The 24,676-nt window shown below is 46.7% G+C and overlaps 1 protein-coding gene across 1 annotated transcript in view; it reads right to left on the bottom strand.

Moving 5' to 3' along the window:
• Positions 1-18,419: 18,419 nt before the first annotated feature.
• Positions 18,420-24,676, bottom strand: part of LOC135572159 (somatomedin-B and thrombospondin type-1 domain-containing protein-like) — a 13,976-nt gene continuing 7,719 nt past the window's right edge. Inside the window, exons 5-6 of the mRNA XM_065019233.1 lie at positions 21,083-21,259; positions 18,420-18,867 (exon numbers count right to left, since the gene is read on the bottom strand). Of these exons, the coding sequence (XP_064875305.1) occupies positions 18,750-18,867; positions 21,083-21,259 (295 nt within the window). The 3' untranslated portion in view covers positions 18,420-18,749. The remainder of the gene's footprint in view (positions 18,868-21,082; positions 21,260-24,676) is intronic.

Here is a 24,676-nt window from a genome sequence, read left to right as displayed (position 1 = left end):
TGTCAATACATCAAGCTGCCTGTCAGTACATCAATCTGCCTACAGGGGGTGTCAGTACATCAATCTCCCTCCAGGGGGTGTCAGTACATCAATCTCCCTCCAGGGGGTGTCAGTACATCAATCTCCCTCCAGGGGGTGTCAGTACATCAATCTGCCTACAGGGGGTGTCAGTACATTTACATTTACATTTAAGTCATTTGCCTACAGGGGTGTCAGACATTTACTCTTTAAGTCCAGAGCGAGCGACTTACAAATTGGTGCTTTCACCTTATGACATCCAGTGGAACAGCCACTTTACAATAGTGCATCTAGGTCTTTTAAGGGGGGGAGGGGAGAAGGATTACTTTATCCTATCCTAGGTATTCCTTAAAGAGGTGGGGTTTCAGGTGTCTCCGGAAGGTGGTGATTGACTCCGCTGTCCTGGCGTCGTGAGGGAGTTTGTTCCACCATTGGGGGGCCAGAGCAGCGAACAGTTTTGACTGGGCTGAGCGGGAACTGTACTTCCTCAGTGGTAGGGAGGCGAGCAGGCCAGAGGTGGATGAACGCAGTGCCCTTGTTTGGGTGTAGGGCCTGATCAGAGCCTGGAGGTACTGAGGTGCCGTTCCCCTCACAGCTCCGTAGGCAAGCACCATGGTCTTGTAGCGGATGCGAGTACATCAATCTGCCTACAGGGGGTGTCAGTACATCAATCTCCCTCCAGGGGGTGTCAGTACATCAATCTGCCTACAGGGGGTGTCAGTACATCAATCTCCCTCCAGTGGGTGTCAGTACATCAATCTCCCTCCAGTGGGTGTCAGTACATCAATCTCCCTCCAGGGGGTGTCAGTACATCAATCTCCCTCCAGGGGGTGTCAGTACATCAATCTGCCTACAGGGGGTGTCAGTACATCAATCTCCCTCCAGTGGGTGTCAGTACATCAATCTCCCTCCAGGGGGTGTCAGTGCATAAATCTCCCTCCAGGGGGTGTCAGTACATCAATCTCCCTCCAGGGGGTGTCAGTACATAAATCTCCCTCCAGGGGGTGTCAGTACATCAAGCTGCCTGCAGTAGGTGTCAATACATCAAGCTGCCTGCAGTAGGTGTCAATACATCAAGCTGCCTACAGTAGGTGTCAATACATCAAGCTGCCTACAGTAGGTGTCAATACATCAAGCTGCCTACAGTAGGTGTCAATACATCAAGCTGCCTACAGTAGGTGTCAATACATCAAGCTGCCTGCAGTAGGTGTCAATACATCAATCTGCCTGCAGTAGGTGTCAATACATCAAGCTGCCTACAGTAGGTGTCAATACATCAAGCTGCCTACAGTAGGTGTCAATACATCAAGCTGCCTACAGTAGGTGTCAATACATCAAGCTGCCTACAGTAGGTGTCAATACATCAAGCTGCCTACAGTAGGTGTCAATACATCAAGCTGCCTGCAGTAGCGTCAATACATCAAGCTGCCTGCAGTAGGCGTCAATACATCAAGCTGCCTACAGTAGGCGTCAATATATCAAGCTGAATCACACAACTGAAACAAATCAAATCAAATTGAAATGATCACATACACATGGTAGGCAGATGTTAATGCGAGTGTAACGAAATGCTTGTGCTTCTAGTAATCTAACCTAACAATTTCACAACAACTACCTTATGCACACAAGTGTAAAGGAATTAATAAGAATATGTACATAAAAATATAAGAATGAGTGATGGCCGAACGACATAGGCTAGATGCAGTAGATGGTACAGAGTACAGTATATACATATGAGATGAGTAATGTAGGGTATGTAAACATTATATGAAGTGGCATTGTTTAAAGTGGTTAGTGATACATTTATTACATCAATTTTCCATTATTAAAGTGGCTGGAGTTGAGTCAGTATGTTGGCAGCAGCCACTTATTAATGTTAGTGATGGCTGTTTAACATGGCCTTGAGATAGAAGCTGTTTTTCAGTCTCTCGGTCCCAGCTTTGATGCACCTGTACTGACCTCGCCTTCTGGATGATGGCGGGGTGAACAGGCAGTGGCTCGGGTGTTTGTTGTCCTTAACAATCTTTTTGGCCTTCCTGTGACATCAGGTGGTGTAGGTGTCCTGGAGGGCAGGAGGTTTGCCCCCGGTGATGCGTTGTGCAGACCTCACTACCCTCTGGAGAGCCTTACAAAGGTGGGCGGAGCAGTTGCCGTACCAGGCAGTGATACAGCCCGACAGGATGCTCTCCGTTCTGTAAAGGTTTGTGAGTGTTTTTGGTGACAATCCAAATTTCTTCAGCCTCCTGAGGTTGAAGAGGCGCTGCTGCGCCTTCTTCACAACGCTGTCTGTGTGGGTGGACCATTTTAGTTTGTCCCTGATGTGTACACAGAGGAACTTAAAACTTACTACCCTCTCCACTATTGTCCCATCGATGTGGATAGGGGGCTACTCCCTCTGCTGTTTTCTGAAGTCCACGATCATCCCCTATGTTTTGTTGACATTGGGTGTGAGGTTATTTTCCTGACACCACACTCCGAGGGCCCTCATCTTCTCCCTGTAGGCCGTCTCGTCGTTGTTGATAATCAAGCCTACCACTGTAGTGTCGTCTGCAAACTTGATGATTGAGTTGGAGGCGTGCATGGCCACGCAGTCATGGGTGAACAGGGAGTACAGGAGAGGACTGAGAATGCACCCTTGTGGGGCCCCAGTGTTGAGGATCAGTGGGGTGGAGATGTTGTTACCTACCCTCACCACCTGGGGTGGCCCATCAGGAAGTCCAGGACCCAGTTGTACAGGGCGGGGTCTAGACCCAGGGTCCTATTGGGGGGGAAGCAAATTGGAGTGGGTCTAGGGTGTCAGGTAGGATGCAGGTGAAATGTAGTCATTAAGGCTGTACATGTAGTCATTAAGCCTGTAGTCATTAAGCCTGTAGTCATTAAGCCTGTACATGTAGTCATTAAGCCTGTAGTCATTAAGCCTGTAGTCATTAAGCCTGTACATGTGGTCATTAAGCCTGCACATGTAGTCATTAAGCCTGTACATGTAGTCATTAAGCCTGTAGTCATTAAGCCTGTACATGTAGTCATTAAGCCTGTAGTCATTAAGCCTGTACATGTAGTCATTAAGCCTGTACATGTGGTCATTAAGCCTGTAGTCATTAAGCCTGTACATGTAGTCATTAAGCCTGTAGTCATTAAGCCTGTAGTCATTAAGCCTGTAGTCATTAAGCCTGTACATGTAGTCATTAAGCCTGTACATGTAGTCATTAAGCCTGTACATGTGGTCATTAAGCCTGTAGTCATTAAGACTGTACATGTGGTCATTAAGGCTGTACATGTAGTCATTAAGCCTGTAGTCATTAAGCCTGTACATGTGGTCATTAAGCCTGTAGTCATTAAGCCTGTACATGTGGTCATTAAGCCTGTACATGTAGTCATTAAGCCTGTAGTCAATAAGCCTATACATGTAGTCATTAAGCCTGTACATGTGGTCATTAAGCCTGTAGTCATTAAGCCTGTAGTCATTAAGCCTGTACATGTAGTCATTAAGCCTGTAGTCATTAAGCCTGTACATGTGGTCATTAAGCCTGTAGTCATTAAGCCTGTAGTCATTAAGCCTGTACATGTAGTCATTAAGCCTGTAGTCATTAAGCCTGTAGTCATTAAGCCTGCACATGTAGTCATTAAGCCTGTACATGTGGTCATTAAGCCTGTACATGTAGTCATTAAGCCTGTAGTCATTAAGCCTGTACATGTGGTCATTAAGCCTGTAGTCATTAAGCCTGCACATGTAGTCATTAAGCCTGTACATGTAGTCATTAAGCCTGTACATGTGGTCATTAAGCCTGTAGTCATTAAGCCTGTAGTCATTAAGCCTGTACATGTGGTCATTAAGCCTGTACATGTAGTCATTAAGCCTGTAGTCATTTAGCCTGTAGTCATTAAGCCTGTAGTCATTAAGCCTGTACATGTAGTCATTAAGCCTGTACATGTGGTCATTAAGCCTGTAGTCATTAGGCCTGTAGTCATTAAGCCTGTACATGTGGTCATTACGCCTGTACATGTAGTCATTAAGCCTGTACATGTGGTCATTAAGCCTGCACATGTAGTCATTAAGCCTGTACATGTGGTCATTAAGCCTGTAGTCATTAAGCCTGTACATGTAGTCATTAAGCCTGTACATGTAGTCATTAAGCCTGTAGTCATTAAGCCTGTAGTCATTAAGCCTGTAGTCATTAAGCCTGTACATGTAGTCATTAAGCCTGTAGTCATTAAGCCTGTACATGTAGTCATTAAGGCTGTAGTCATTAAGCCTGTAGTCATTAAGCCTGTACATGTTGTCATTAAGCCTGTACATGTGGTCATTAAGCCTGTAGTCATTAAGCCTGTACATGTAGTCATTAAGCCTGTACATGTAGTCATTAAGCCTGTAGTCATTAAGCCTGTAGTCATTAAGCCTGTACATGTTGTCATTAAGCCTGTACATGTAGTCATTAAGCCTGTAGTCATTAAGCCTGTAGTCATTAAGCCTGTAGTCATTAAGCCTGTACATGTAGTCATTAAGCCTGTAGTCATTAAGCCTGTAGTCATTAAACCTGTAGTCATTAAGCCTGTAGTCATTAAGCCTGTACATGTAGTCATTAAGGCTGTACATGTGGTCATTAAGCCTGTAGTCATTAAGCCTGTAGTCATTAAGCCTGTAGTCATTAAGCCTGTACATGTAGTCATTAAGCCTGTCGTCATTAAGCCTGTACATGTGGTCATTACGCCTGTACATGTAGTCATTAAGCCTGTACGTGTGGTCATTAAGCCTGTAGTCATTAAGGCTGTACATGTAGTCATTAAGCCTGTAGTCATTAAGCCTGTAGTCATTAAGCCTGTACATGTAGTCATTAAGCCTGTAGTCATTAAGCCTGTACATGTAGTCATTAAGCCTGTACATGTAGTCATTAAGCCTGTAGTCATTAAGCCTGTAGTCATTAAGCCTGTAGTCATTAAGCCTGTACATGTAGTCATTAAGCCTGTAGTCATTAAGGCTGTACATGTAGTCATTAAGCCTGTAGTCATTAAGCCTGTAGTCATTAAGCCTGTAGTCATTAAGCCTGTATATGTAGTCATTAAGGTTGTACATGTAGTCATTAAGCCTGTACATGTGGTCATTAAGCCTGTACATGTAGTCATTAAGCCTGTAGTCATTAAGCCTGTAGTCATTAAGCCTGTAGTCATTAAGCCTGTACATGTAGTCATTAAGCCTGTACATGTGTTCATTAAGCCTGTAGTCATTAAGCCTGTACATGTGGTCATTAAGCTAGCTGCTAAGTGTAAGTCCAAAAGGCACCCTGTTCCCCATAGGGTTTGGTCAAAAGACCTGCACTAGTTAAGGACATAGGGTGCCATCTGGGACGCATCATTGTCTGATGATATATTGAGTTTCTCCTCAGACCCAAGAAGAAGCTGCTATCAACAAGGAATATTCAGTCCTGGAAACCAGAGTCTGAAAAGAAGCCTGTGCCCATGTTTTGGAGACAAAGGGATATGATGTACCACTCTGTCTCTCTTTCACTGCCAGTACGAACAAGATCTATGGGGGATTTTAATTATCTTTGTTCCAATGAACACAGATCTCTATTGCTCTTGAGAAAGAACATAGTTGTGTTACCAAGAGGAAGAACTAGTTAGCTACATGATGTCCATGTAAAGTTGACTCTCTCTCTCATGCTGTTTGTCTGTGCAGTGTCATGAGGTTGACCTACTGAGGTGCCACCTCATCTGAGACGACGTGGGACACCATGACTCCTATCCAACACAACTCTGAACACCACTGACAGCCCTACAACCAGGAAGACCCACAGGGGCTATATCAACTAGCACACTGACTCACTGATGGGATGTTTACAAACAATGGAGTAAAACAAGTTTATATTTATGGTTCTGATGGCGTAAGACATTTTTATGTTACATTCTTCAAGTATCAATGGCTATAGTTAATTTTTAAACAGGTCAACATTCACAAGGCCGCAGGGCCAGACGGATTACCAGGACGTGTACTCCGAGCACGCGATGACCAACTGGCAAGTGTCTTCACTGCCATTTTCAACCTCTCCCTGTCTGAGTCTGTAATACCAACATGTTTCAAGCAGACCACCATAGTCCCTGTGCCAAAGAACACTAAGGTAACCTGCCTATATGACTCCCGACCCGAAGCACTCACGTCTGTAGCCATGAAATGCTTTGAAAGGCTGGTCATGGCTCACATCAACACCATTATCCCAGAAACCCTAGACCCACTCCAATTTGCATACCAAACCACAGATCCACAGATGATGCAATCTCTATTGCACTCCACACTGCCCTTTCCCACCTGGACAAAAGGAACACCTATGTGAGAATGCTATTCATTGACTACAGCTCAGCATTCAACATCATAGTGCCCTCAAAGCTCATCACTAAGTTAAGGACCCTGGGACTAAACACCTCCCTCTACAAATGCCCCCAGGTGGTAAGGGTAGGTAACAACAAATCTGCCATGCTGATCCTCAACACGGGGGACCCTCAGGGGTGCGTGCTCAGTCCTCTCCTGGACTCCCTGTTCACTCGTGACTGCATGGCTAAGCACGACTCCAACACCATCATCTAATTTGCTGATTACCAACAATGATGAGACAGCCTATAGCCTACAGAGACCTGGCCGTGTGGTGCCAGGACAACAACCACATCCCTCAACGTGATCAAGACAAAGGAGATGATTGTGGACTACAGGAAAAGGAGGACCGAACACGCCCCCATTCTCATCGACGGGGCTGCAGTGGAGCAGGTAGAGAGCTTCAAATTCCTTGGCGTCCACATCAACAACAAACTAACAGGGTCCAAAACACACCAAGACAGTCGTGAAGAGGGCACGACAAAACCTATTCCCCCTTAGGAGACTGAAAAGATTTGGCATTGGTCCTCATATCCTCAAAAGGTTCTAACGCTGCACCACCGAGAGCATCCTGACTGGTTGCATCACTGCCTGGTAAGGCAACTGCTCGGCCTCCGACAGCAAGGCACTACAGAGGGTAGTGGTATGGCCCAGTACATCACTGGGGCCAAGCTGCATGCAATCCAGGACTGGTACCCCCTGTATATAGTCTCCACATTGACTCTGTACCGGTACCCCCTGTATATAGTCTCCACATTGACTCTGTACCGGTACCCCCTGTATATAGCCTCCACACTGACTCCGTACCGGTACCCCCTGTATATAGCCTCCACACTGACTCCGTACCGGTACCCCCTGTATATAGCCTCCACGTTGACTCTGTACCAGTACCTCCTGTATAAAGCCTCCACACTGACTCCGTACCGGTACCCCCTGTATATAGCCTCCACACTGACTCCGTACCTGTACCCCCTGTATATAGCCTCCACACTGACTCCGTACCGGTACCCCCTGTATATAGCCTCCACACTGACTCCGTACCGGTACCCCCTGTATATAGTCTCCACACTGACTCCGTACCGGTACCCCCTGTATATAGCCTCCACACTGACTCCGTACCGGTACCCCCTGTATATAGCCTCCACATTGACTCTGTACCGGTACCCCCTGTATATAGCCTCCACACTGACTCTGTACCGGTACCCCCTGTATATAGTCTCCACATTGACTCTGTACCGGTACCCCCTGTATATAGCCTCCACATTGACTCCGTACCGGTACCCCCTGTATATAGCCTCCACATTGACTCCGTACCGGTACCCCCTGTATATATCCTCCACACTGACTCTGTACTGGTACCGCCTGTATATATCCTCCACACTGACTCTGTACTGGTACCCCTGTATATAGCCTCCACATTGACTCTGTACAGGTACCCCTGTATATAGCTCCACACTGACTCTGTACCGGTACCCCTGTATATAGCCTCCACATGACTCCGTACCGGTACCCCCTGTATATAGCCTCCACATTGACTCCGTACCGTACCCCCTGTATATATCCTCCACACTGACTCTGTACTGGTACCCCCTGTACATAGCCTCCACACTGACTCTGTACTGGTACCCCTGTATATAGCCTCCACACTGACTCTGTACTGGTACCCCTGTATATAGCCTCCACATTGACTCTGTACCGGTACCCCTGTATATAGCCTCCACATTGACTCTGTACCGGTACCCCTGTATATAGCCTCCACACTGACTCTGTACTGGTACCCCTGTATATAGCCTCCACACTGACTCTGTACTGGTACCCCTGTATATAGCCTCCACACACTTGACTCTGTACTGGTACCCCTGTATATAGCCTCCACATTGACTCTGTACAGGTACCCCTGTATATAGCCTCCACATTGACTCTGTACTGGTACCCCTGTATATAGCCTCCACATTGACTCTGTACCGGTACCCCTGTATATAGCCTCCACATTGACTCTGTACCGGTACCCCCTGTATATAGCCTCCACATTGACTCTGTACCGGTACCCCTGTATATAGCCTCCACATTGACTCTGTACCGGTACCCCTGTATATAGCCTCCACACTGACTCTGTACTGGTACCCCTGTATATATCCTCCACACTGACTCTGTACCGGTACCCCTGTATATAGCCTCCACACTGACTCTGTACTGGTACCCCTGTATATAGCCTCCACACTGACTCTGTACTGGTACCCCCTGTATATAGCCTCCACATTGACTCTGTACTGGTACCCCTGTATATAACCTCCACATTGACTCTGTACCGGTACCCCTGTATATAGTCTCCACACTGACTCTGTACCGGTACCCCTGTATATAGCTCCACACTGACTCTGTACTGGTACCCCCTGTATATAGCCTCCACACTGACTCTGTACTGGTACCCCTGTATATAGCCTCCACATTGACTCTGTACCGGTACCCCCTGTATATAGCCTCCACATTGACTCTGTACTGGTACCCCTGTATATAGTCTCCACATTGACTCTGTACCGGTACCCCCTGTATATAGCCTCCACATTGACTCCGTACCGGTACCCCCTGTATATAGCCTCCACATTGACTCCGTACCGGTACCCCCTGTATATATCCTCCACACTGACTCTGTACTGGTACCGCCTGTATATATCCTCCACACTGACTCTGTACTGGTACCCCCTGTATATAGCCTCCACATTGACTCTGTACAGGTACCCCCTGTATATAGCCTCCACATTGACTCTGTACCGGTACCCCCTGTATATAGCCTCCACATTGACTCCGTACCGGTACCCCCTGTATATAGCCTCCACATTGACTCCGTACCGGTACCCCCTGTATATATCCTCCACACTGACTCTGTACTGGTACCCCCTGTACATATCCTCCACACTGACTCTGTACTGGTACCCCCTGTATATAGCCTCCACACTGACTCTGTACTGGTACCCCCTGTATATAGCCTCCACATTGACTCTGTACCGGTACCCCCTGTATATAGCCTCCACATTGACTCTGTACCGGTACCCCCTGTATATAGCCTCCACACTGACTCTGTACTGGTACCCCCTGTATATAGCCTCCACACTGACTCTGTACTGGTACCCCCTGTATATAGCCTCCACATTGACTCTGTACTGGTACCCCCTGTATATAGCCTCCACATTGACTCTGTACCGGTACCCCCTGTATATAGCCTCCACATTGACTCTGTACTGGTACCCCTGTATATAGCCTCCACATTGACTCTGTACCGGTACCCCTGTATATAGCCTCCACATTGACTCTGTACCGGTACCCCTGTATATAGCCTCCACATTGACTCTGTACCGGTAAATTTCCTGTATATAGCCTCCACATTGACTCTGTACCGGTACCCCTGTATATAGCCTCCACACTGACTCTGTACTGGTACCCCTGTATATATCCTCCACACTGACTCTGTACCGGTACCCCTGTATATAGCTCCACACTGACTCTGTACTGGTACCCCCTGTATATAGCCTCCACATTGACTCTGTACTGGTACCCCCTGTATATAGCCTCCACATTGACTCTGTACTGGTACCCCCTGTATATAGCCTCCACATTGACTCTGTACCGGTACCCCTGTATATAGTCTCCACACTGACTCTGCACCGGGTACCCCTGTATATAGCCTCCACATTGACTCTGTACCGGTACCCCTGTATATAGTCTCCACACTGACCTGTACTGTATAAAGCCTCCACACTGACTCTGTACCGGTACCCCCTGTATATAGTCTCCACACTGACTCTGTACTGGTACCCCCTGTATAAAGCCTCCACATTGACTCTGTACCGGTACCCCCTGTATATAGCCTCCACATTGACTCTGTACCGGTACCCCTGTATATAGCCTCCACATTGACTCTGTACCGGTACCCCCTGTATATAGCCTCCACACTGACTCTGTACTGGTACCCCCTGTATATAGCCTCCACATTGACTCTGTACTGGTACCCCCTGTATATAGCCTCCACATTGACTCTGTACCGGTACCCCCTGTATATAGCCTCCACACTGACTCTGTACTGGTACCCCCTGTATATAGCCTCCACATTGACTCTGTTCCGGTACCCCCTGTATATAGCCTCCACATTGACTCTGTACTGGTACCCCTGTATATAGCCTCCACACTGACTCTGTACTGGTACCCCTGTATATAGTCTCCACACTGACTCTGTACTGGTACCCCTGTATAAAGCCTCCACATTGACTCTGTACCGGTACCCCTGTATATAGCCTCCACATTGACTCTGTACTGGTACCCCTGTATATAGCCTCCACATTGACTCTGTACTGGTACCCCCTGTATATAGCCTCCACATTGACTCTGTACCGGTACCCCTGTATATAGCCTCCACATTGACTCTGTACCGGTACCCCCTGTATAAAGCCTCCACACTGACTCTGTACTGGTACCCCCTGTATATAGTCTCCACACTGACTCTGTACTGGTACCCCTGTATAAAGCCTCCACATTGACTCTGTACCGGTACCCCTGTATAAAGCCTCCACATTGACTCTGTACCGGTACCCCCTGTATATAGCCTCCACATTGACTCTGTACCGGTACCCCCTGTATATAGCCTCCACATTGACTCTGTACCGGTACCCCTGTATATAGCCTCCACATTGACTCTGTACCGGTACCCCTGTATATAGCCTCCACATTGACTCTGTACTGGTACCCCTGTATATATCCTCCACACAGACTCTGTACTGGTACCCCCTGTATATATCCTCCACACTGACTCTGTACCGGTACCCCCTGTATATAGCCTCCACACTGACTCTGTACTGGTACCCCCTGTATATAGCCTCCACACTGACTCTGTACTGGTACCCCCTGTATATAGCCTCCACATTGACTCTGTACCGGTACCCTGTATATAGCCTCCACACTGACTCTGTACTGCTACCCCCTGTATATAGCCTCCACACTGACTCTGTACCGGTACCCCTGTATATAGCCTCCACATTGACTCTGTACTGGTACCCCTGTATATAACCTCCACATTGACTCTGTACCGGTACCCCCTGTATATAGTCTCCACACTGACTCTGTACCGGTACCCCTGTATATAGCCTCCACATTGACTCTGTACCGGTACCCCTGTATATAGCCTCCACACTGACTCTGTACTGGTACCCCTGTATAAAGCCTCCACATTGACTCTGTACCGGTACCCCTGTATATAGTCTCCACACTGACTCTGTACTGGTACCCCTGTATAAAGCCTCCACATTGACTCTGTACCGTACCCCTGTATATAGCCTCCACATTGACTCTGTACCGGTACCCCTGTATATAGCCTCCACATTGACTCTGTACCGTACCCCTGTATATAGTCTCCACACTGACTCTGTACTGGTACCCCTGTATAAAGCCTCCACATTGACTCTGTACCGGTACCCCTGTATAAAGCCTCCACACTGACTCTGTACCGGTACCCCTGTATATAGCCTCCACATTGACTCTGTACCGGTACCCCTGTATATAGCCTCCACATTGACTCTGTACCGGTACCCCCTGTATATAGCCTCCACATTGACTCTGTACCGGTACCCCCTGTATAAAGCCTCCACACTGACTCTGTACTGGTACCCCCTGTATATAGTCCTCCACACTGACTCTGTACCGGTACCCCTGTATATAGCCTCCACATTGACTCCGTACCGGTACCCCCTGTATATAGCCTCCACATTGACTCCGTACCGGTACCCCCTGTATATATCCTCCACACTGACTCTGTACTGGTACCCCCTGTATATATCCTCCACACTGACTCTGTACCGGTACCCCCTGTATATAGCCTCCACACTGACTCTGTACTGGTACCCCCTGTATATAGCCTCCACACTGACTCTGTACTGGTACCCCCTGTATATAGCCTCCACATTGACTCTGTACCGGTACCCCCTGTATATAGCCTCCACACTGACTCTGTACTGCTACCCCCTGTATATAGCCTCCACACTGACTCTGTACTGGTACCCCCTGTATATAGCCTCCACATTGACTCTGTACTGGTACCCCCTGTATATAACCTCCACATTGACTCTGTACCGGTACCCCCTGTATATAGTCTCCACACTGACTCTGCACCGGTACCCCCTGTATATAGCCTCCACATTGACTCTGTACCGGTACCCCCTGTATATAGTCTCCACACTGACTCTGTACTGGTACCCCCTGTATAAAGCCTCCACATTGACTCTGTACCGGTACCCCCTGTATATAGTCTCCACACTGACTCTGTACTGGTACCCCCTGTATAAAGCCTCCACATTGACTCTGTACCGGTACCCCCCTGTATATAGCCTCCACATTGACTCTGTACCGGTACCCCCTGTATATAGCCTCCACATTGACTCTGTACCGGTACCCCCTGTATATAGTCTCCACACTGACTCTGTACTGGTACCCCTGTATAAAGCCTCCACATTGACTCTGTACCGGTACCCCCTGTATAAAGCCTCCACATTGACTCTGTACCGGTACCCCCTGTATATAGCCTCCACATTGACTCTGTACCGGTACCCCCTGTATATAGCCTCCACATTGACTCTGTACCGGTACCCCCTGTATATAGCCTCCACATTGACTCTGTACCGGTACCCCCTGTATAAAGCCTCCACACTGACTCTGTACTGGTACCCCCTGTATATAGTCTCCACACTGACTCTGTACTGGTACCCCCTAGTATAAAGCCTCCACATTGACTCTGTACCGGTACCCCCTGTATAAAGCCTCCACATTGACGCCGTACCGGTACCCCCTGTATATAGCCTCCACATTGACTCTGTACCGGTACCCCCCTGTATATAGCCTCCACATTGACTCTGTACCGGTACCCCCTGTATATAGCCTCCACATTGACTCCGTACCGGTACCCCCTGTATATAGCCTCCACATTGACTCCGTACCGGTACCCCCTGTATATATCCTCCACACTGACTCTGTACCGGTACCCCCTGTATATAGCCTCCACACTGACTCTGTACTGGTACCCCCTGTATATAGCCTCCACACTGACTCAGTACTGGTACACCCTGTATATAGCCTCCACATTGACTCTGTACCGGTACCCCCTGTATATAGCCTCCACACTGACTCTGTACTGCTACCCCCTGTATATAGCCTCCACACTGACTCTGTACTGGTACCCCCTGTATATAGCCTCCACATTGACTCTGTACTGGTACCCCCTGTATATAACCTCCAAATTGACTCTGTACCGGTACCCCCTGTATATAGTCTCCACACTGACTCTGTACTGGTACCCCTGTATAAAGCCTCCACATTGACTCTGTACCGGTACCCCCCTGTATATAGCCTCCACATTGACTCTGTACCGGTACCCCCTGTATATAGCCTCCACATTGACTCTGTACCGGTACCCCCTGTATAAAGCCTCCACACTGACTCTGTACTGGTACCCCTGTATATAGCCTCCACATTGACTCTGTACCGGTACCCCCTGTATATAGCCTCCACATTGACTCTGTACCGGTACCCCTGTATATAGCCTCCACATTGACTCTGTACCGGTACCCCTGTATATAGCCTCCACATTGACTCTGTACCGGTACCCCTGTATATAGCCTCCACATTGACTCTGTACCGGTATCCCCTGTATATAGCCTCCACACTGACTCTGTACCGGTAACCCCTGTATATAGCCTCCACATTGACTCTGTACCGGTACCCCCTGTATATAGCCTCCACATTGACTCTGTACCGGTACCCCCTGTATATAGTCTCCACACTGACTCTGTACTGGTACCCCCTGTATAAAGCCTCCACATTGACTCTGTACCGGTACCCCCTGTATAAAGCCTCCACATTGACTCCGTACCAGGTACCCCCTGTATATAGCCTCCACATTGACTCTGTACCGGTACCCCCTGTATATAGCCTCCACATTGACTCTGTACCGGTACCCCCTGTATATAGCCTCCACATTGACTCTGTACTGGTACCCCCTGTATATAGCCTCCACATTGACTCTGTACTGGTACCCCCTGTATATAGTCTCCACACTGACTCTGTACTGGTACCCCTGTATAAAGCCTCCACATTGACTCTGTACCGGTACCCCTGTATATAGCCTCCACATTGACTCTTACCGGTACCCCTGTATATAGCCTCCACATTGACTCTGTACCGGTACCCCTGTATATAGCCTCCACATTGACTCTGTACTGGTACCCCCTGTATATAGCCTCCACATTGACTCTGTACTGGTACCCCTGTATATAGCCTCCACATTGACTCCGTACCGGTACCCCTGTATATAGCCTCCACACTTGACTCTGTACAGGTACCCCCTGTATATAGCCTCCACATTGACTCTGTACCGGTACCCCCTGTATATAGCCTCCACACTGACTCCGTACCGGTACCCCCTGTATATAGCCTCCACATTGACTCCGTACCGGTACCCCCTGTATATAGCCTCCACATTGACTCCGTACCGGTACCCCTTGTATATAGCCTCCACATTGACTCCGTACCGGTACCCCCTGTATATAGCCTCCACACTGACTCCGTACCGGTACCCCCTGTATATAGCCTCCACATTGACTCTGTACTGGTACCCCCTGTATATAGCCTCCACATTGACTCTGTACCGGTACCCCCTGTATATAGCCTCCACATTGACTCTGTACCGGTACCCCTGTATATAGTCTCCACATTGACTCTGTACCGGTACCCCCTGTATATAGCCTCCACATTGACTCCTTACCGGTACCCTGTATATAGCCTCCACATTGACTCGCACCGGTACCCTGTATATAGCCTCCACATTGACTCCGCACAGTACCCCCCTGTATATAGACTCCACACTGACTCCGTACCGGTACCCCCTGTATATAGCCTCCACACTGACTCCGTACCGGTACCCCCTGTATATAGCCTCCACATTGACTCTGTACCGGTACCCCCTGTATATAGCCTCCACATTGACTCTGTACCGGTACCCCTGTATATAGTCTCCACATTGACTCCGTACTGGTACCCCTGTATATAGCCTCCACATTGACTCCTTACCGGTACCCTGTATATAGCCTCCACATTGACTCCGTACCGGTACCCCTTGTATATAGCCTCCACATTGACTCCATACGGTACCCCCTGTATATAGACTCCACACTGACTCCGTTTTTAAATTACCCCCTGTATTTGTTATAGCCTCCACACTGACTCCGTGCCGGTACCCCCTGTATATAGCCTCCACATTGACTCTGTACCAGTACCCAAATGTATATAGCCTCCATTTGAGACTCTGTCTTTTGGTCTGTTCTGGACTGTATATAGCCTCCACATTGACTCCATACCGGTACCCCCTGTATATAGTCTCCACATTGACTCCATACCGGTACCCCCTGTATATAGTCTCCACATTGACTCCATACCGGTACCCCCTGTATATAGCCTAGTTGTTTTTATGTTATTGTGTTACTTTTTTTTTTAATTACTTTAATTTATTTGTTAAATATTTTCTTAACAGCTCTTGAACTGCACTGTTGTTTAAGGGCTTGTAAGGAAGCATTTCACGGAAAGGTCTAAACTTGTTGTATTCGGACGAATAAACAAATAAAGTTTGATTTGATTTGTATAAGGTACCATTTGAGACTCGGTCTTTTGGTCTGTTCTGGACTCAGGTGTATATAACCTACTGTTAGTGGTATTGACTGGGTCTTCTGGTCTGTTCTGGACTCAGGTGTGTATATAACCTACTGTTAGTGGTATTGACTGGGTCTTCTGGTCTGTTCTGGACTCAGGTGTTTATAACCTACTGTTAGTGGTATTGACTGGGTCTTCTGGTCTGTTCTGGACTCAGGTGTTTATATGACCTACTGTTAGTGGTGTTGTTCTATCCCCTTTATTCCTCTTCAAGGTAAACTCAGCGTTATGACGTACATGCAGAAAGTAAACCGCATAGGGGGGTCAATTTCCGCAACAACTAATAGCGTTGAAGCGCGAGGCTCAACTTCTCCGCTGTTTTGGTGACCTGGCTTCCACGCGTGAAGAGAACCCATGCACCTGTACAGATTTGTGGCTGTGTTAAGAGCGGACGGTTGCATATCGCTCATCTGCGGTGCTGCTCTTCACTTAGCTGAGTCTACATTTAAAGCTCTGTTTAAGCAAGACCATTAGTCACTCACGGTTACAGAAGGAATTGTACTTTACGCTTCTGGGTCTTTGTATTTCCAGAGTTGCCACTGAGTGTGACTAAGGCTCGGATTCAATCCGATTTAAGGTCATTTCCAATTTAGCTGACATATGCACAGTTTACCATGAATTCGATCTCCACAAACGCGAGAATCTTGCTTTTAAAAGGTGTATTGTCTTCAACCAGCGATCGGATTGAATCCCGGGCTTTTGTTAGCATGCCGCTTCAATGCAAATGTGTATTGTTGAGGAAATTGCTGTTGTGATTATGTTATTACTACCAGTAACCAGCAGAGGGAGGTGTTTATCCTGCTGTGGACAAGCACAGCTTGAAAACTTGTACAGAAGATTACCTTGTTTGCACTACATTTACATTTACATTTAAGTCATTTAGCAGACGCTCTTATCCAGAGCGACTTACAAATTGGACTATTTATAACCTCTAGTTAACTAATCAATAGCTTCTACCGATCAATAACTAAAACACACAAAGCAGAAAAACAATCAAACAAAATGTTTTTTTTAATTAGAAGAAGAAAAAAACATTGTTAAATGTCATTCATCGTTTTATTTAATTTATTATACAGTGTTTTTTATTTCTGCAATATTAAGAGTGACAATAGAAAAGCAGCATTGTGTATAGTAAATGAGTTAAGAATGTCATGCGGTTGTCTGTACATAGAAACGTTACTCAAATGTTCTTACAACAATAGTTTTAACAAACTGATTTCATTAAATAAAGATGCATAACTTTGATTGTGTGTTGTTTTTGGTGTGGATATGACTTACTGTGTCCAACATGCCACCCTATTCCCTACTGTTGACCAGAGCCCTATAGAGTACCAGTCACCCTATTCCCTACTGTTGACCAGAGCCCTATAGAGTACCAGTCACCCTATTCCCTACTGTTGACCAGAGCCCTATAGATTACCAGTCACCCTATTCCCTACTGTTGACCAGAGCCCTATAGATTACCAGTCACCCTATTCCCTACTGTTGACCAGAGCCCTATAGATTACCAGTCACCCTATTCCCTACTGTTGACCAGAGCCCTATAGAGTACCAGTCACCCTATTCCCTACTGTTGACCAGAGCCCTATAGATTACCAGTCACCCTATTCCCTACTGTTGACCAGAGCCCTATAGAGTACCAGTCACCCTATTCCCTACTGTTGACCAGAGCCCTATAGAGTACCAGTCACCCTATTCCCTACTGTTGACCAGAGCCCTATAGATTACCAGTCACCCTATTCCCTACTGTTGACCAGAGCCCTATAGATTACCAGTCACCCTATTCCCTACTGTTGACCAGAGCCCTATAGATTACCAGTCACCCTATTCCCTACTGTTGACCAGAGCCCTATAATTAGCATAAAAACCTAGTGTCAAAAATGGATCCAATCATTTTTTCCCCCATTAATTTTCCCCATAGGGGATTTTAGAAGCCCGTAAAAGAAGGGTTTCGTGTTGGCCTTATCCTGGGGTGACGCTTTGTCAACCATGTACGTGTCTCTAGGACAAGGATACTGTTTGACTGGTCTAAAGTAGTGCACTATATAGGGAATAGGGCTCTGGTCTAAAGTAGTGCACTATATAGGGAATAGGGTGCCATAGGGCTCTGGTCTAAAGTAGTGCACCATATAGGGAATAGGGTGCCATAGGGTTCTGGTCTAAAGTAGTGCACTATATAGGGAATAGGGTGCCATAGGGTTCTGGTCTAAAGTAGTGCACTATATAGGGAATAGGGTGCCATAGGGTTCTGGTCTAAAGTAGCTAAAGGGGAATAGGGTGCCACTAAAGTAGTACTATATAGGGAATATGGTGCCATAGGGTTCTGGTCTAAAGTAGTGCACTATATAGGGAATAGGGTGCCATAGGGTTCTGGTCTAAAGTAGTGCACCATATAGGGAATAGGGTGCCATAGGGTTATGGTCTAAAGTAGTGCACTATATAGGGAATAGTGTGCCATAGGGTTATGGTCTAAAGTAGTGCACTATATAGGGAATAGGGTGCCATAGGGCTCTGGTCTAAAGTAGTGCACTATATAGGAAATAGGGTGCCATAGGGCTCTGGTCTAAAGTAGTGCACCATATAGGGAATACGGGTGCAAGTAGGACCGCAAGTAAGACTTCCTGTGTGTTTATATGAAGAGGAAGCTGTGGACGTGAGGACAGGAGCAGTATGCTGTTCTCTGGACCTTCTTCCACGTTCCACGACAGCCAGAGTTCCCCACAGCCTGCCAATGGAGCAGCTCCTCACTGTAAAACACACAGGACACAGGTTAGTATGGCCCACAGCCAGCCAATGGAACAGCTCCTCACAGGATATAGGTTAGCATGGCTCACAGCCAGCCAATGGAGCAGCTCCTCACTGTAAAACACACAGGACACAGGTTAGTATGGCTTACAGCCAGCCAATGGAGCAGCTCCTCACTGTAAAACACACAGGACACAGGTTAGTATGGCTCACAGCCAGCCAATGGAGCAGCTCCTCACTGTAAAACACACAGGACACAGGTTAGTATGGCTGACAGCCAGCCAATGGAGCAGCTCCTCTCAGGTCATTGGTTAATATGGCTGACAGCCAGCCAATGGAGCAGCTCCTCACAGGACATAGGTTAGTATGGCTCACAGCCAGCCAATGGAGCATCTCCTCACAGGACATAGGTTAATATGGCTGACAGCCAGCCAATGGAGCAGCTCCTCACAGGACATAGGTTAGTATGGCTGACAGCCAGCCAATGGAGCATCTCCTCAAAGGACATAGGTTAGTATGGCTCACAGCCAGCCAATGGAGCAGCTCCTCACAGGACATAGGTTAATATGGCTGACAGCCAGCCAATGGAGCAGCTCCTCACAGGACATCAGACACTTTTCCACTAAGAACACCTGTTTTTATTTTCCTCAGGATCATTTTTCTCTATAGTCGTTCAATACTACCAATAATACTGGATTGGTGGAGGCAGTCCATGATACACAGGGTTAAAGGAGAAGACCTGGAGGCAGTCCATGATACACAGGGTTAAAGGAGAAGACCTGGAGGCAGTCCATGATACACAGGGTTAAAGGAGAAGACCTGGAGGCAGTCCATGATACACAGGGTTAAAGGAGAAGACCTGGAGGCAGTCCATGATACACAGGGTTAAAGGAGAAGACCTGGAGGCAGTCCATGATACACAGGGTTAAATGAGAAGACCTGGAGGCAGTCCATGATACACAGGGTTAAAGGAGAAGACCTGGAGGCAGTCCATGATACAGCAGGGTTAAAGAAGACATGGAGGCAGTCCATGATACACAGGGTTAAATGAGAAGACATGGAGGCAGTCCATGATACACAGGGTTAAAGGAGAAGACCTGGAGGCAGTCCATGATACACAGGGTTAAAGGAGAAGACCTGGAGGCAGTCCATGATACACAGGGTTAAATGAGAAGACCTGGAGGCAGTCCATGATACACAGGGTTAAAGGAGAAGACCTGGAGGCAGTCCATGATACAGCAGGGTTAAAGGAGAAGACCTGGAGGCAGTCCATGATACACAGGGTTAAAGGAGAAGACCTGGAGGCAGTCCATGATACACAGGGTTAAAGGAGAAGACCTGGAGGCAGTCCATGATACACAGGGTTAAATGAGAAGACATGGAGGCAGTCCATGATACACAGGGTTAAAGGAGAAGACCTGGAGGCAGTCCATGATACACAGGGTTAAAGGAGAAGACCTGGAGGCAGTCCATGATACACAGGGTTAAAGGAGAAGACCTGGAGGCAGTCCATGATACACAGGGTTAAAGGAGAAGACCTGGAGGCAGTCCATGATACACAGGGTTAAATGAGAAGACCTGGAGGCAGTCCATGATACACAGGGTTAAATGAGAAGACCTGGAGGCAGTCCATGATACACAGGGTTAAAGGAGAAGACCTGGAGGCAGTCCATGATACACAGGGTTAAAGGAGAAGACCTGGAGGCAGTCCATGATACACAGGGTTAAAGGAGAAGACCTAGAGATACCAGGGGAAATACATACATATATACACATATATATGTACATATATGCATATATATTTACATATGCATGTTCTAACAGGAGTGATGAGGGGTCAAATCTACAGCAGCACAAAGATCACACTGACGACAACACAACTACTGTGTGTGAAAACATTTTTCACCTTTCAGTTTTAAAAAACTATTATAATAATAAATGTATCCTATCCTGACTAGACTAGTCTTCATCTATGCAACTGTTTTGATAAACTCGTACATCAGTCAAATGTTACCACAAACTAAGAATACAGTACTATCTCATATAGTCTACACATTGAATAATGTAATAATGTATGATCAATCAACTAGTGCCATTTCCAGGGGATTGGACATCAAAGCCTAACTACATAGCTGCACTGACTCGAACAAAGGGCTTACATGACTTTCTTTATAATACCAAACGTCTTTTAAAAATGATCCGTCCGTGACTCCGTACCTGTTGGATTCTTGTCCGTCTCCCTGGCAGCTGCCGCTATGGTTACGCATGGCGGGGGGTTGGCACGCCACACACACCGTGTAGCCCTCACGTAGGTACTGCATCCAGTGGGTGTGTGGTCTGTTCTCCACCGTACAGTGGGTAGTCAGAGACTCCATCTTATACTCCATACAGAACCTGACGGAGGAGGGGTTGGAAATATCATACCTACCATGTACATCCACACAGTGTACATCCTAAATGGCACCCTATCCCCTATATAGTGCACTACTTTAGACCAGAGCCCTATGGCACCCTATTCCCTATATAGTGCACTACTTTAAACCAGAGCCCTATGGTACCCTATTCCCTATATAGTGCACTACTTTAGACCAGAGCCCTATGGCACCCTATTCCCTATATAGTGCACTACTTTAAAGGGCCAGAGCCTTTGGACCAGGGCCTATGGTACCACTATTCCCTATATAGTGCACTACTTTAGACCAGGGCCTATAGGGAGTATAGTGCACTACTTTAGACCAGGGCCTATAGGGAGTATAGTGCACTCCTTTAGACCAGGGCCTATAGGGAGTATAGTGCACTACTTTAGACCAGGGCCTATAGGGAGTATAGTGCACTACTTTAGACCAGGGCCTATAGGGAGTATAGTGCACTACTTTAGACCAGGGCCTATAGGGAGTATAGTGCACTACTTTAGACCTATAGGAAGGCCTACTTTAGGGAGTATAGTGCACTACTTTAGACCAGGGCCTATAGGGAGTATAGTGCACTACTTTAGACCAGGGCCTATAGGGAGTATAGTGCACTACTTTAGACCAGGGCCTATAGGGAGTATAGTGCACTACTTTAGACCAGGGCCTATAGGGAGTATAGTGCACTACTTTAGACCAGGGCCTATAGGGAGTAGTGCACCTATAGGGAGTATAGTGCACTACTTTAGACCAGGACCTATAGGGAGTATAGTGCACTACTTTAGACCAGGGCCTATAGGGAGTATAGTGCACTACTTTAGACCAGGGCCTATAGGGAGTATAGTGCACTACTTTAGACCGGGACCTATAGGGTGCCATGCCAACAAAAGTAATTGGTTCGAATAATGACAGTTTGAATTACAGGTTTGCAGGAGGGAGCTGGGACTTCACATTTCAGATGGTGTGTGTGTGTGTGTGTGTGTGTGTGTGTGTGTGTGTGTGTGTGTGTGTGTGTGTGTGTGTGTGTGTGTGTGTGTGTGTGTGTGTGTGTGTGTGTGTGTGTGCGTGCGTGCGTGCGTGCGTGTGTTTCCCTGCGTTCAGAGAAACTTTGCCAATTGTTAGTCCAGATTCTTTGTACATGTGATGTTAATCATGTTTCATACCTGATGGAAACCAGTGTGTGTGTGTGTGTGTGTGTGTGTGTGTGTGTGTGTGTGTGTGTGTGATCTAGATATCCTGGTGAGAAAACACTTCATTTGGTATAAAATCCCTAGTTGCTTTTTTTCTGTGACGATAGCGTGCCTCACATTTCAAACCAGAATGATTGTTGAAATCTTATGAACTAAGGAAGTACCACAGGTCCCCTTGAACTAAAGAGGTACAGGAAGTATTCAGACCCCTTCACTTGTTCTACATTTTGTTACGATACAGCCTTATTCTAAAATGGATTAAATGGTGTTTTTCCTCATCAATCTACACCATTATGACAAAGTGAATACAAACTGACAGAGCTTGAGAGGATCTGCAGAGAAGAATGGGAGAAACTCCCCAAATACAATGTGCCAAGCTTGTAGCGTCATACCCAAGGAGACTCAAGGTTGTAATCTAGGCCAAAGGTGCTTCAACAAAGTCCTGAGTAAAGGGTCTGAATACTTATGTAAATATGATATTTCCTTTTCTTTTCTTTTTTTATACATTTGCAAAAATGTCTAAGAACCTCTTTTTGCTTTGTCATTATGGGCTATTGTGTCTAGATTGATGAGGATTTTTTACTTGTATTTTAGAATAGGGCTCTAATTTGACAAAATGTGGAAAAACTCAAGGAGTCTGAATACACTGAATTGGACTTAATTCCACATTTTGTTGTGTTACAGCTCAAATTCAAAATGGGCTAAAAATGTATAAAATGATTCACTAATCTACACACGATAAACCATAATGACAAACTGTAAAAATATATACAATTATAAACTAATCTACCCACGATAAACCATAATGACAAACTGTAAAAATATATAAAATGATTCACTAATCTACACATGATAAACCATAATGACAAAGTGACCAGGGCCTATAGGGAGTATAGTGCACTACTTTAGACCAGGATATATAGGGAGTATAGTGCACTACTTTAGACCAGGGCCTATAGGGAGTATAGTGCACTCCTTTAGACCAGGGCCTATAGGGAGTATAGTGCACTCCTTTAGACCAGGGCCTATAGGGAGTATAGTGCACTCCTTTAGACCAGGGCCTATAGGGAGTATAGTGCACTACTTTAGACCGGGGCCTATAGGGAGTATAGTGCACTACTTTAGACCAGGGCCTATAGGGAGTATAGTGCACTACTTTAGACCAGGGCCTATAGGGAGTATAGTGCACTACTTTAGACCAGGGCCTATAGGGAGTATAGTGCACTACTTTAGACCAGGGCCTATAGGGAGTATAGTGCACTACTTTAGACGAGGGCCTATAGGGAGTATAGTGCACTACTTTAGACCAGGGCCTATAGGGAGTATAGTGCACTACTTTAGACCAGGGCCTATAGGGAGTATAGTGCACTCCTTTAGACCAGGGCCTATAGGGAGTATAGTGCACTACTTTAGACCGGGACCTATAGGGAGTATAGTGCACTACTTTAGACCGGGGCCTATAGGGAGTATAGTGCACTCCTTTAGACCGGGGCCTATAGGGAGTATAGTGCACTACTTTAGACCGGGGCCTATAGGGAGTATAGTGCACTCCTTTAGACCAGGGCCTATAGGGAGTATAGTGCACTCCTTTAGACCAGGGCCTATAGGGAGTATAGTGCACTCCTTTAGACCAGGGCCTATAGGGAGTATAGTGCACTCCTTTAGACCAGGGCCTATAGGGAGTATAGTGCACTCCTTTAGACCAGGGCCTATAGGGAGTATAGTGCACTCCTTTAGACCAGGGCCTATAGGGAGTATAGTGCACTCCTTTAGACCAGGGCCTATAGGGAGTATAGTGCACTCCTTTAGACCAGGGCCTATAGGGAGTATAGTGCACTACTTTAGACCGGGGCCTATAGGGAGTATATGATAAACCATAATGACAAACTGTAACATGTTTTTAGAAATGTTTGCACCTTCATTAAAAATTATATACAGAAATATCTAATTTACATAAGTATTCACACCCCTGAGTCAATACTTTGCAGGAGGCCCTTTGGCAGCGATTACAGCTGTGTGTCTTTCTGGGTAAGTCTCTAATATCTGTGAGTCTTTCTGGGTTAGTCTCTAGGAGATGTGAGTCTCTCTGGATAAGTCTCTAATATCTGTAGATCTTTCAGGGTGACTCTCTAAGAGCTGTGAGTATTTCTGGCTAAGTCTCTAAAAGCTGTGGGTCTTTCTGGGTAAGTCTCTAAGAGCTGTGAATGTTTCTG

The sequence above is a fragment of the Oncorhynchus nerka genome, linkage group LG6, assembly GCF_034236695.1.
Source record: "Oncorhynchus nerka isolate Pitt River linkage group LG6, Oner_Uvic_2.0, whole genome shotgun sequence".
NCBI classification, from domain to species: domain Eukaryota; kingdom Metazoa; phylum Chordata; class Actinopteri; order Salmoniformes; family Salmonidae; genus Oncorhynchus; species Oncorhynchus nerka.
This window is presented reverse-complemented; position numbering and strand designations above follow the sequence as displayed.